The sequence below is a fragment of the Astyanax mexicanus genome, chromosome 14 (assembly GCF_023375975.1).
Source record: "Astyanax mexicanus isolate ESR-SI-001 chromosome 14, AstMex3_surface, whole genome shotgun sequence".
Taxonomy (NCBI): domain Eukaryota; kingdom Metazoa; phylum Chordata; class Actinopteri; order Characiformes; family Acestrorhamphidae; genus Astyanax; species Astyanax mexicanus.
Genome location: NC_064421.1, coordinates 37,193,469 through 37,208,359, shown reverse-complemented (window position 1 = coordinate 37,208,359; position 14,891 = coordinate 37,193,469). Strand labels below are relative to the sequence as shown.

The 14,891-nt window shown below is 38.0% G+C and overlaps 1 protein-coding gene across 10 annotated transcripts in view; it reads left to right on the top strand.

Annotated features, from left to right (window-relative positions):
• Positions 1 to 14,891, top strand: part of lpin1a (lipin 1a) — a 78,335-nt gene that overhangs the window by 23,776 nt on the left and 39,668 nt on the right. For 7 of the 10 annotated variants that reach the window (XR_007424192.1, XR_007424190.1, XR_007424191.1 and 4 more), the window contains exon 2: positions 14,069 to 14,269. Coding sequence is in view for 6 of the 10 variants with exons in the window: in XM_007240767.4 (XP_007240829.3) it covers positions 14,069 to 14,269 (201 nt within the window). In the remaining 4 variants the exon portion in view is untranslated. Of the gene's footprint in view, positions 1 to 8,814; positions 9,019 to 10,378; positions 12,924 to 14,068; positions 14,270 to 14,518; positions 14,684 to 14,891 lie in introns of those variants that run through there. The other 3 variants (XM_049464102.1, XM_049464103.1, XM_049464104.1) reach the window with 3 other exon arrangements.

Sequence of the window (14,891 nt, the reverse complement as noted above, 5' to 3'; positions counted from 1 at the left end):
ACGCTCGGGAAAGTCAAAACGTTTGAGAAACGCTATTACGTCCTGATCTGTCCTTTTCATTTCGTTCCACGCGTGTTCCCAGATTGTTGTAACGTGCATATTGTAGATGTTTTGCAAATTCTTAATTTTTTGCAAAGAGTGTTGTTTAACATCTTCGAAGGTTTGTCCAATTTTACTTAGAGGGTGACGCGCGTTTGCAGGGAAACATTTATCACAACCGTGAAAAAAGCATCCTAAGAACTCGAAAGCATTTTGCGTGTGGCCGTCGGTAAAATAACCGTCTAAAAAATATTGACCCATTTGAACTTCACCTTCGTTGAGAGCGTGTCGAATCGGAATTTTCCCTCTGTCTGAGAGGTACTCGAGCCATTGAATAGCAGAGTTTGAGAACGACTTCTGTCTGCTGATATAATCATCATGCGGTGGTATAGCCAAGGTATTGTCCGTCAGAAAATGTGTTCTAAAGATTTTCAAACAGACGCTGGCTATGGTGATGCATTTGAAAGGATCTACACCCGTACCGCTCATTATCTGCTCCCTGAATGCTAAACACCCCTTTCTGAGAATGTGAACGTCATTCACGCAATAATCGGCCAACTCTTTTCTGAGGTCAAACACCTTGCCAGACAGAGTATTGTACCATTCAAAAAACTCTTGTCTCTCTTTATCCATCATGGTGTCTACACCGTAATATTTGGCTGCCGGGTATGGGCCGATGTAATTCTGGTTTTCAAGAGTGTTCCAGAAATGAGGAAAATAACCCTTTTTTTCATTCTTGAATCCCATAGCCTTGGGAATCGCGCTCAGCTTCATAGGGAGAAAAGAGAGACTGTCTATGAATCTCTGTCTGAACTCGACATCTTCAAAGCACAATATTTTACCACCTTGCGCTATGATGTCGGGGTTGATCCCCTCTCGGACCAAATGATTCAATAAAATGTACGAATCGTAACTTCTAGCGTTGTGCGCCAAGAACGTGTAGCCTTTGTATTTCTTTCTACGGTAGCGTTTAAAAAACGCTGAAACACAATCGGGTCCTTCAGCCGTCCAAACTTTACCCTTAAAAGTACTGCAACATATAAAATTTGCGATGTGATTTCCTGACTCTTGATTGGTTTCAAAATCGTAAAAAATGTACTTTTTGTTGTTCTTTTCCTTTTCTAGAGGCGTTATAAAACATTCGTGTTCAAATTCAGGGTTTACTTTAGCACCGCATTGACGGCATAGGTTTGCGCGACAACTGTGTTTGCTGGTCCCTTTTCTACCGTGCTGCACGGTGTTACACTGTGCACAGTAGAATCTAGTTTCACACAAATTTTTACCAGAGTCGTCTTTGACCTTGTGCTTTTCGTAACAATACGGTGTTCTACATAACCTCAAACAGTCTTGACATTGCACCGTATTTTTAGGAAGCTTGGGACAATCGTTATCCTGACAAACGTTGCATCTGTACTCGCATTTATGATGATTCTCATCGTTATACCCCGCGTAGCAGTGAGAACAAACGTACCCGGTACCCAGCACAGCCTTAAGGTTTTTAACACCGTAGTAATGGTTTTCATGCAGGAATAGGAACAATGTTTTTTCGTGAGGTATCGTACTGTTTTGGAAAAACGAGTACCCTTTTTTGAAAGCATCCCTGTACATCACTACGATTTTACAATCGAGTAACTTTTCAAACAATGAAATGTCGGCAAAGCTAACGGCGTCATTTTCAGACATCCCTACATCGGCTTGTAACCGTTTTGCAATGTGCTCTACTTGGTAATCGTTTAGGTCTGGATTCAGTAGTTTGGAAACACATAGGGCGAAACAGAGGTTGTCTTTATTTTGAAAATCAAACAGATGTTTCAATTTGTTCCGAACAATTTCTGAATTGAACATTTGTGAGAACTTAACGCGCGCGCCTCCGCGCGGCGGGTGTACAATTCGAATCACAATTTGTAGAGTTTCGTCGGAAAGAATTTCAAATTTGCTCTGCATGCTTTGTTCAATCATTGTTACAATATCATTAGGGTTTATGACTCCGTCGATTACTTCAACGCTCGCTGAAACGTTGAGCGAATCTCCTTGAATTTCCACATATACTGAATCCTTCGGACCAATATAACCATTTGCTACCTCGACGGTTTGGTTAAAAACTTCCATCACATAGTTGTAAAATTCATCGAAAGATTCAACGTTTCCCAATGAGGAAAAGTTTAGAGGCCGTCTAATTTCTGTGGTGTTGAATCTGTCTATCCTGTTTACATGTATATCCTGCGGTATTTCACCTTCTACACCATATCCTATCTGATCCTGTACATTCTCGTTATTGTGAACTGTTACACTGAAAGCTTGATTAGGCCCAGATGACAAAGTGTGTGAATGTTGATTTTCATTATCCGCTTCATTCCGAAGTCTATCTAAACTTTGGTTTAGATTGTGAAACAAATCAACCATCGGCTCTTGCGTTACATTTTGAGCCGTTGTTACAGACTGTTCCGTAACATTATTGCGATCGGGCGTTAAAGCTAAACTTTCGTTAAGCCGATTAACAGCGTCTAATAGAGAAGGATTACATTCATTCCGAAGTCTATCTAAACTTTGGTTTAGATTGTGAAACAAATCTATGTTTGATTCTTGCGTTACATTTTGAGGCGTTGTTACAGACTGTTCCGTAACATTATTGCGATCGGGCGTTAAAGCTAAACTTTCGTTAAGCCGATTAACAGCTTCTATTACAGAAGGATTACATTCATTCCGTAGTCTATCTAAACTTTGGTTTAACTGATGGAAATGGTCATGCTGTAAGTTGAGTGTAAGTTCTGTATCTGATACACATTCACAAGTTAAATGATCGGATGTGCTGGGGGCATATTCAGATTCCTGTCTGATTTTACACCTCTTGGCTTCAATATTAAAACAATTATCACACCTTTTCCTAGACATGGTGTTTATTGAGTAGGGTAGTACATTGATTCATATAAAGGCTCACACGTTTCTTACACAATGCATGAACATGCTTACTTTGAACTCTTGACCCGTGTGTTTTCACGCGCATGAGTTTCTTGAACGTCAAAGACACAGACTTGTGAAGGTGGCGTAGATCGCGTAGATCGTCCCTCAGATCATCATTGGCGTTAACATCGGAATCTAAAACACACATAGATAACAATATATTACGTTTCATCACTAATGTGTTTTCACATACACGTATGTGCAAGTTTAATTATAAGACATATTTACCGGAAAGCGTGTCATTATGGCTGTACTGATAACCTTTCGCAGGGGATTGTTGATCAGATTCACGATCTATTCATTGAAACATTGAATAAGATAATTTGCTATATTATATACGCACACAATATATACAAAATATAATAATGAGACAAAAAGTTTCTTACTAGGGATTGTTGGGGAGTAGGATGGAGAGTTCAGGATTACATCTAAAAATAAATAATATTATTGATTAAAATACTGTGTGTGTGTGTGTGTGTGTGTGTGCGAGCAGATCATGCTGGCGACTGAGTAGGGGAGGGGTGTGTGTATGTGTGTGTGTGAGCAGATCATGCTGGCGACTGAGTAGGGGAGGGGTGTGTGTATGTGTGTGTGTGTGAGCAGATCATGCTGGCGACTGAGTAGGGGAGGGGTGTGTGTGTGTATGTGTGTGTGTGTGAGCAGATCATGCTGGCGACTGAGTAGGGGAGGGGTGTGTGTGTGTATGTGTGTGTGTGAGCAGATCATGCTGGCGACTGAGTAGGGGAGGGGTGTGTGTGTGTATGTGTGTGAGCAGATCATGCTGGCGACTGAGTAGGGGAGGGGTGTGTGTGTGTATGTGTGTGTGTGAGCAGATCATGCTGGCGACTGAGTAGGGGAGGGGTGTGTGTGTGTATGTGTGTGTGTGAGCAGATCATGCTGGCGACTGAGTAGGGGAGGGGTGTGTGTGTGTATGTGTACAATATTTAGAAAAAAATTAAAATCTTCTGCTCACTGTATGGAGATTGATTACCGTTATTGGCATACGCAGGAGAATCACACCCTGTTCAAACAAACAGAAAATACACAGGTTTAATAAATGATAGATAATAACATATATATTTTGTATTACTTAAATATTGATAAAAATGTTTCACTTACCTGGAATTGTGGAGCTGTTGGGCGGAGTATCAGTGATGTAAATGGGACTTCTGCTTCTTGTTTCAGCAGTCAGTTCTAAAATAATTAAATCATTACATACTTAGAACAGAGAATATAGAAAATAAAATGTGTGTGTGAATGTGTGTACAATAATTAGAAAACTATATATTTTTCTCACCGTATGGAGTTGGAGGTTTTTGGATATAATTGACCCCTGGTGTTTCGTTGCATTGATAGTTGCTGAACGTTGAATTATTACATAACTCTACAAAAAATAAATAAATAAATAAATAAAAATAATAATAATAATAATAATAATTAAATAAAATAATTTATTAATATTTTTTTTTAAAAAAGCATCATTTTCAGTATTACACCAATAGTATAAATTACACCAATAGTATAAAACATAACTTATCACATTATTTCTAAAAATTCATCATGATAAAAATTACTCACATTAAAAACATTTCTGAATGTTACCTATTTTAAAAGAATAGAACGAAACATTACTATAATATAATTTGGTTTAAAAACATTGTATTATATTTGACATTCTAATTACGTTCTACAACATTCTAAATAACCATACTATATTAACATCAGTATGAATAATAATAAAAATATTTATATTCAATCCAGACCAAAAGCAAACTTACCAGACTCCATTATCTTCCAACGAAAGAGATTCTTGAGCTCTGAAAATGTTTGTGACCGTATGAAGAAAACTCCGTGTTTATATACATTGACAGGCACATGCGAGTCTTGAGTAAGAAATCACTAATTGGTCACGCAGCTGTCCTGGAAGATCAGAAACACAATACAGCAGGCCGTGGTACAAATCTTGCCGCTGACACAGACTCAAACACTAAGATACACTGCACTCTAAACTATTCAGTTTTTACTGATGATAACGCATTCAGAAGCTCAGAAATTCTGTATCAGATTTAATGTTTTTCAACGATGCTCTCAATGAACATACGGTCTATTATTGCAAAGTACGTCTGCATTGCGTTGAAGTCATCATTTTGTAATTCAATTTTACATTCCTGTTCAAAAAAATTGTTTTGTTTTAATAAACTTGTAACTTCGTGAACAATTGTAAGTCTGGCATTGTACGATTTGGCATTTAAATACGGATATAGATTGAATGAACGCAACATTGTTCCGGTTTGTATATAGGGTGTCCATGTTAAATTAAATTTCTCATGGTAATCCGGTTTACAGTAACAATTTCTGTAAATGAGATAGGTGTTAAAAACTGAACAATGTCTTGAGAAGCTATGCCATTCCTCTCCATTAAGAGTTATCAAAACGGTCGCATCCTCAAATCTTACTGTTGGACCGATACACAGAGTGACGCATTTCATATCATCGTGGAAACGAAATCCAAAGAATCGACCGTCTGATAGCGGCCATACATGATTCTTTTCAGACCCTGCGATTTCCTTTCTTGGTGCGTTTGTAAGAGCATCCATGTTTTGCGATCTTTTGCTAAGGAATAAATCAAATAAAACAATAATTATTTAATGATATAGTTTTATAAAATATATAAATTGAATTAAACAATATCTTATAAACTCTTACCCGTGTAACGTTAGAAACACCACCGCCTGTTGAATGTTTGGTAGAGTACCGTAACCTCTCTGCTTTTATTGAATAAAGGGCGTGGTTATATTACGTATGTACACGTATCTACACGTAATTATTCCTTATTGGTTGCTCGGATAAATAAAATAATTTTGTGTCTGAACATGTCTCACTGTGTGTGTGTGTGTGTGTGTGTGTGAAGTCAAGAGACTGAATGTTTGGTTAAGGGGGGCTGGCGGGTGTGTGAGCAGGACCGTGACTGTGTGTGTGTGTGTATGTCTGTGCGCGTGTACGTGCCTGTATGTGTGTGTGTGTGTGTGTGTGTGTGTGTGTGTGTGTGAGAGAGGGGCCTCCGAACAGGTTTGGCTGTGGGTAAAAGTATTCTCATGCAGGAAAATATTCTCTTTTACACACTAATAATCATTATTCTTGATTGATTGATTATCTGGATATGGGGGGTCTGAACAGGTGGGAGGATGGGAAACTATCAGCCATACATTTTCCAAAAGAGCAGGAAAATATTCTCTTACACATAAACAATATTAATCATTATTCTTGATTGATTGATTATCAGAATATGGGGGTCTGAACAGCTGGGAGGATGGGAAACTATCAGCCATACATTTTCAAAAAGAGCGGGAAAATATTCTATTACACATAAACACTATTAATCATTATTCTTGATTGATTAATTGTCAGGATATGGTGGGCCTGAACAGCTGGGAGGATGGGAAACTATCAGCAATACATTTTCAAAAAGAGCGGGAAAATATCCTCTTACACATAAACACTATTAATTATTATTCTTGATTGATTGATTGTCAGGATATGGTGGGCCTGAACAGCTGGGAGGATGGGAAACTATCAGCCATACATTTTCAAAAAGAGCGGGAAAATATTCTCTTACACATAAACAATATTAATCATTATTCTTGATTGATTGATTATCTGAATATGGGGGGCCTGAACAGCTGGGAGGATGGGAAACTATCAGCCATACATTTTCAAAAAGAGCGGGAAAATATTCTATTACACATAAACACTATTAATCATTATCTTTGATTGATTTATTGAACAGGTGTTTGGGGGGGGGAGGGGGGAGGGGGGAGGGGGGGGCGGGAGGGGGCGGGGTCAAATAAAGGTCAACCTGTCACTTTGATGGCTTGTGTCCTATACTATATATATGGGATGTCATGTTCCTTTTATGTATATAAAGGCTTCTTGTATCCTTTATCCTAGTTGAAACACTTAATAATAATAATAATAATAATAATAATAATAATACATTTTATTTGTAATGCACTTTACATTTCAAAGAAATCTCAAAGTGCTACAGCGAAAATAAAATCAGAAACAAACTTTTAGGAACAAGTGAATAAAAACAACAAAAAATCACACATCAGAGATAAATAAAAATGTCCTAGTAGGCCTTTTTGATAAAGGCCTACTCCTGGGGTCTCTGGAGCATCTCCTGTTTCTGCAGACTACAGAAAACGTCTGTTTTGATCTGTTAAATATATTTACAAAAGAGTAAGATGACCTGCCTCTATTGTAATTTAAAGTTATTTTTAGTTATTTATATAGGCTTATGTTTGACAGGGATGTCATATTTTTATTTTGCTATATGCAAAAAAAAAAATTGAGCATTGATTTATTTTGACATTTTTTTATTTCTTAAATATTATAATGTTTTTGTGAAAGGAGGTTTCAAAGACTTAAATTAAAATTTCAGACAGTAGTGTACAGATATCCATTGCAGGGATTCTTAGCAGTTTTCTGAGGCCTTCAAAGTATTTATATCGATATCGAAATTATATTGTATCGACCGAAATTAAGGAATATATCGTGATATAAATTTTGGCCATATCGTCCAGCACTATATATATATTATTTAGTTTATGTAAATAAATATATAAGTATTTATTATTTTATTTATTTTATTATATCTATAAACTATTAACATATAACAGCATAAACATGATACTACATATATAAACTATAAAATATACAGTATATATTCACCTATGTGACCATAACTTTTTAACAGTAAAGAAAAAAATGGATCATAGAAACCTATACTACTTGTTCTTGAAAATGTTTTATTGGGTGGTCTGAACAAATACTGCCTGAAAGGTTCAAATTATTATGTGGAATAATAATTAATATATATATAATATATATATATATATTAATTAATAATAATTAATTTATGAGTTGTTGTACTTTTATACATCAAATAATTAAAAGTAACTATGTAACTTTTACTCAAAGTACATTTTAAGTACTTTTTTACTTTTACTCGAGTAGATTTTTAGATGGGTACTTTTACTTGAGTAGAATTTTGGCAAAGTAAAGGTACTGTTACTTTATTTTAGTGCTTTTTTTAACCTCTGGTTATTATTACAACCCGATGCGCTGTTGAGTTTTATAAACTCCACCAACACACACCTTTTTAACAGCCGCTTGCCGTCTGGCAACTACGGTACTGAACTACGCCCCATGCTTTTCTTCTGCTGTTTCAGTTCTTTCTGTTTGTTCACTTTAGCAGTAAACAGTAAACTATTCATCTTATTCTACTTTAACAAAGAGGCACGGTTTACCTAAGGTGAAGGATAGGGTTTCTAGTGTTTGTGACCCAGGAACCCAAAAGCAAACGTTGTAATGACTGTAAAAAGAAGCATGGATTTATGATATGTAGTTATATATGTATTATATATAAACTCAAATAAGGCTGTTTTTGTTTGGAATTAGAGCACAGCAGTATGCTGCAAAAACATTTAATGGTCACTTGCGCTATGGCAAAAGAACGAGCGCTCCAAACAGAAGTGAGTTTACACAGAACTGTCTAGACCAGAAATGTAGACCCCGGAAGCGAGAAAAAGGCCTATTGACGTAGACACAGAGCATGCATATACTGTATAGTATTTCACAAGTAAAAATGGATTTTAGAGGAAGGATACCTTTAATGTGCTTCACAATCAGGGTTTTAGGAAATGAGGCTATATTTTAGCATTAAATTCTAATAGGGAAGCTTCTGAGTATGAGTAGCCAATCGCAGCGCATGTGGGTGGGGTTTATGGGAATAAGGGCGGGGTTTAGAGGACTGCTAGGGCGGAGGGATGTTGTTTGTGAGCCGTGGTGTGAATACAGCGGCGGAGATACACAGAGACCCGCAACCCGCGGATTGAATCACACTCATATATAGATTCATATATATAACATTAATCGTACAGCGGTATGATCAGACGGGTCAGCGCTGCAGGCAGCTGGAGGAAGGACTGACCCGACGGGAACTCGCTCTGCAGTAATGTAGGTACCCCTCTAACCTCCCCTCCACCATTCCGCTCCATCATATACCTTCACTTACACTTATCAACATCACCGCGATCCCATTATGTCTGTATTTAACTTAAACCGCGAAAATTGTGCTTTTCTACAGTGCATAATATATTTCATAATCTGTATTGGGGAATGATTTTTCCTCGGGTAATAATCACCGTCTAAACCATCTGACCCTTCAAAATAAAAATTTATCTTAATTATTAGATGTTTTTAGCGCGTCTTAGTGCTCCGTCCAGTAACCATTTGTTTATATACATACATTTAATTCATTATTTATTTATTTAATTAAAAGCTGCAGCTTCTGATGCCCCACACCCACTAACACTCTCTGAAACACTAATTCTGGTGTGTATACATGTATATACAGGGTGAATACTACCGTGAGCAAATGTAGGGCTGCTGGTGTTGAAGCACTATGACAATAAAGATAAAACCAGATTATGTGTTTTCCTTAGACATGGATCTTCACAGGAAGAAATAACAGCTTCTATTCTATTTAGGATTATTCTTCTTTACAAATCATCTCCAGTTCAGTCAGGTTTGATGGTTTCTGATCATGAACAGCCCGCTTTTAATCACACCACAGATTTCCTATAATATTGAGGTCTGGGGACTGAGATGATCATTCCAAAAAGTTGTACTTGTTCCTCTGCATAAATAATTTAGTAGATTTTGTGCAGTGTTTAGGGTTGTTGTCTTGTTAAAGTATTCAGCCCGGCGCAACTTCAACTCTGTCACTGATTCTTGAACATTGTCCTCAAAAATCTGCTGATATTGACTGAAATCCATGAGACCCTCAACTTTAACAAATGTGCTTTAACATACCTCAATCGACTCTGTTTGTGGCGCAGGAAAGGCTTCTTCTGTGTTCCTCTCCCATACAGCCTTTCCTAGTGTAAAGTGCACTGAGTAGTTGAACAATGCACAGTGACTATCTGCAGCAAGATGATGTTTGTAGGTGTTTGGAGCTGGTCTGTGGGTTGACTTATCTGGGATTTTTCTTGTACTGCCACTTCAGGTCTTAACTGGAACTGTGCCTGTGGTCTTCCATTTCCTCACTATGTTCCTAACAGTGGAAACTAACAGCTGAAATCTCTGAGATTTGTGTATCCTTCCCCTAAACCATGATGTTAAACAATCTTTGCTTTTAGGTCATTTGAGAGTTGTGTTTTGAGGCTCCCATGTTGCTGCTCTTCAGAGAAGATGCAAAGAGGCCACCCCAACTCTTTCTCAAAATATGAGAAATATGATATGGCCCTAAAATAATATAATGATATTTCATGATATTTTTGTTATAACGATGGCAATATGACAAAACATAAAAAAGAAATGAAAATAAAAATTTACCACTACTGCAACAAAATTTAATAATTTAACAAAAATTACATTTTACTATTGCATATGATATAATATGGCACACCCCTAACTGAGATATTAAAAAAGTACTAGAATTTTAATCAGATTTGTAGCAGAAGTCGATGACCTAGAATTTCATAATAATGCACTCCAGATAATCCAGATCAAAGACTGAAGTAAAATAAATTATACTGCACAGATATAATCTGTCTCTAGTAGATATATAATGGGAAATGAGAACAGTGAATTTTCCTTTTGCTGAAAACAGCAAAAAAGTAGTAACCTGTATGATAATTAGAGGTGGGTGATATGGCACGATATTTCAGAGTAATATCGTTTACAATATTAAAAAATGTTGGGGATATTTTTGTGTACAATGCGATATAACACACCTAATCAGGAGTGCCCAATTTTTTTTATACCACTCTATATACAATTAATTTTGAAGATCTAATGCCACATTGTGAGTACCAGAATAATCTTATCACAAATATTTAAATGTTGCTTTAGAAATAAATGTTAAATGTTAATGAAGCCTGTGAAGGTAGCAATAAAATGAAGTGCTGCTAGCATTTTTTATACAGAACTGTAGAAAGAGTGGTTGACCATTTATTCGGGTCATTACAGGCTTTACTCCACCCTTGGCATGGCTGTTGTTCTGTGATTTTGCAATCTGAATTCACAGAGGGCACCATGTCTGTTATTAGATGTGACATTCAGCCTCTCACCCTGATCTGGAAACAGGCAGACTGCAGTCTGAGAGAGGCAAAATGTCCTCATTTCAACTGTGTGTGTGGAGACTGTGTGATTCTGCTGACTCTAATAGTTGTGTGATTACTGTGTAATTGTGATAACTTTGTGATTGTGATAACTGTGATCGTACTGACTGTAATGATTTTGTGATGATTTTGTGATAACTGTGATTGTGATCACTGTGTGTTATTTGTGTAATGACAGTTTGATGTGTGTGTGATGATTGTGGTTGTGTAATGTCTGTGTGATTATGCCGACTATGTTGTGACTGTGTGATTGTGCTGACTGTGTGATGAATGTGTGATGACTGTGTGATTGTGCTGACTGTGTAATGGATGTGTGATTGAGTGCTGACTGTGTGATTGTGCTGACTGTGTGATGAATGTGTTATGGCTGTGTGATTGTGCTGACTGTGTAATGGATGTGTGATTGAGTGCTGACTGTGTGATTGTGCTGACTGTGTGATGAATGTGTTTTGGCTGTGTGATTGTGCTGACTGTGTAATGGATGTGTGATTGAGTGCTGACTGTGTGATTGTGCTGACTGTGTGATGAATGTGTTATGGCTGTGTGATTGTGCTGACTGTGTAATGGATGTGTGATTGTGTGCTGACTGTGTGATTGTGCTGACTGTGTAATGGATGTGTGATTGTGTGCTGACTGTGTGATTGTGCTGACTGTGTAATGGATGTGTGATTGAGTGCTGACTGTGTGATTGTGCTGACTGTGTGATGAATGTGTTATGGCTGTGTGATTGTGCTGACTGTGTAATGGATGTGTGATTGTGTGCTGACTGTGTGATTGTGCTGACTGCGTGATGAATGTGTGATTGTGCTTACTGTGTAACGAATGTGTGATTGTGTGCTGACTGCTTGATGAATGTGTGATAGTGTGCTGACTGTGTGATTGTGCTGACTGTGTGATGAATGTGTAATTGTGCTGACTGTCTAATGAATGTGTGATTGTGTGCTGACTGTGTGTAAGTGCTGACTGTGTGATTGTGTTCTGACTGTGTGTTTGTGCTTACTGTCTAATGAATGTGTGATTGTGTGCTGACTGTGTGTAAGTGTTGACTGTGTAATGAATGTGTGATTGTGTGCTGACTGTGTGATTGGGCTGACTGTGATAAATGTGTGATTGTGTGCTGACTGTTTGATAGTGCTGACTGTGTGATGAATGTGTAATTGTGCTGACTGTGTGATAGTGCTGACTGTGTGATTGTGTGCTGACTGTGTGATAAATGTATGATTGTGTGCTGACTGTGTGATTGTGCTGACTGTGTGATAAATGTGTGATTGTGTGCTGACTGTGTGATTGGGCTGACTGTGTGATAAATGTGTGATTGTGTGCTGACTGTGTGATAAATGTGTGATTGTGTGCTGACTGTGTGATGAATGTGTAATGACTGTGTGATTGTGCTGACTGTGTAATGGATGTGTGATTGAGTGCTGACTGTGTGATTGTGCTGACTGTGTGATGAATGTGTTATGGCTGTGTGATTGTGCTGACTGTGTAATGGATGTGTGATCATTTCGGTGGTTGGTTAGTTGTTAGGATTTATTGTCACTTCAGCACAAATGTGGCTATTTGTGGCGATAATTTTGGTGAAAATTAGTGAAACCTGTAGAGTTTATTGAATTTTTGCTGCATGATCTCCTCAGTGAGAATCCCCACCCCATAACCAATCAGGAGGCTCCAACTGCTTACCCCTCCCACTGCTCTTTCATTGTGGATGCGCAGAATGTCTTAAACGTCCGTTTTCAGGTTTGGCACGTCACGTGGTTAATATACAATCACTATTTTACAATACTGTCAACATATTTAAATACCGTGGTATACCGAAATACCGTCATACCGCCCAACCCTAGTGTGAACCGAACCGTGAATTTTCTGTACTGTTACACCCCTAATAGATTGTGTTAAATGTTTGTGGAAACTCTTTTAAATTACTCTTTTTAATACATTGCAACCAGTGCTGCTCATTGGTGATCATTCAACATACTAACCATCCACTAATGCTCTTGTCAGTGAATGCAATCAAATTCACATAACTCTTCACAGAAACAAATAATGCACAATTTTTTGTCCATAAACTCTTGTCCACGCTCTATACTTTATACTGTAATAAAAAAAAAATAATGTAAGAGCCTTGCATTCCCTGGGGACAAAATAATCTGAATTATAACAGCGCTTAATAGAGAACACGATCATACTTTTACTAATTACATATTAGAATACTCAGTTACAGGTTAATCTACAGTTAATCCAGCTAACACTTAAACCTAATACTCTGTACGGCCAGCTGATGCTTCTAGCACCACAGCAGGGTTAGTTTAGCGCACTGGCACTGTATAGTGTTAGGAAACCCGTCTAAAGGGGGATTAGTTTAGCCGGTGAAAAGGCTAACCCGCTAAGCTAACTGTGGATTCAGCCGATTAGGTCTTACTTTAAGTCAAGTACAGGCAAAAACAACTGGAAAACATCTTAAAAACATGTTAAATTAACTGCAGCATGCAGCAGTGAGTGGAAATACAGAAGAAAATTACTTACATTTTTACAGAAACTTCACACACTCCTGGGCGCCGTCTCTCGTGCTCCAGCTCCCCCCAGCAGAGGGTGATGCCTGCGAGGATGTTCTCGCGAGATAAAACGTGAGACGTTAAAACTGTACGCATATAAGGGAAAAATGGGATAATTCTAAAGATCCGTTTGGGTTTATATGAGTCGATATCAGATCATTCAAATGAAGATTGATTTAAATCGACGAATCAATTTTTTAATAATTATTATTTGTAATGTAAGTAATCAGCCACAAGAAACTATATTAGAGGCAAGAACTTCAGCTTTGGGTTCTAGGAGAAGTGGCAGGTAAGGAAATGCTGATGTTCTGACCTCTTTCCATCCTGCAGAGTCAGACCATGAACTACGTAGGGCAGCTGGCAGGGCAGGTGTTCGTGCAGGTGAAGGAGCTGTACAGAGGCCTGAACCCCGCCACCCTGTCCGGCTGTATCGATGTCATTGTGGTGCGTCAGCCCGACGGCTCCTTGCAGTGTTCGCCCTTCCACGTTCGCTTTGGGAAGATGGGGGTGCTGCGCTCCCGGGAAAAAGTGGTAAGTGGCTCAACAATCTTCACAGTGTTTTAAAATCATTAGCAGTTATACTGTTCATGCAATATTCAGCATGCATGCTTAGTGAAGCACAATGACTTTATTTTGGCCATATTGTTTAGGCATGTGGAATTTTTTCAGAATGTTAAAAATTGCAGTGCTCTTGTTTTATACTCTAGAATGTGTGCCTTGTGCCTTAAGGTCTGATATTGGGTGTTGTGTTTCAGGTATTTAACATTCCTTCCTTCACAGCGTGCCACATTTGCCAGGAATACACATTAGAAGGCTAATGTTACCACCCACAGTGGACCGTGCAGTAGGTGGTAATGATGGTAACCAGCAGCTTCTGGCAAGAATTGTCAGTGTGAATGCAGAAGACTCACACATATCCCATAGATCAGTGCAGCAGTGTCTTTGGTATGTGTCAGCGTGTCAGTGTGTTTGGCATTTTATTTCACTGAATGCCCAGCAGTGAAGAAGTAGCTACATTTGGAAGAAAACAAAGCTTGAAAAGCACAAAACCCTAATACATCAATAAACGAACTATGATAATATTTGGTAAAATCATTGCTCTGATATACTATGTTACAGCCCTGTAAATCTGATATTTGTTCTTACAGAATGC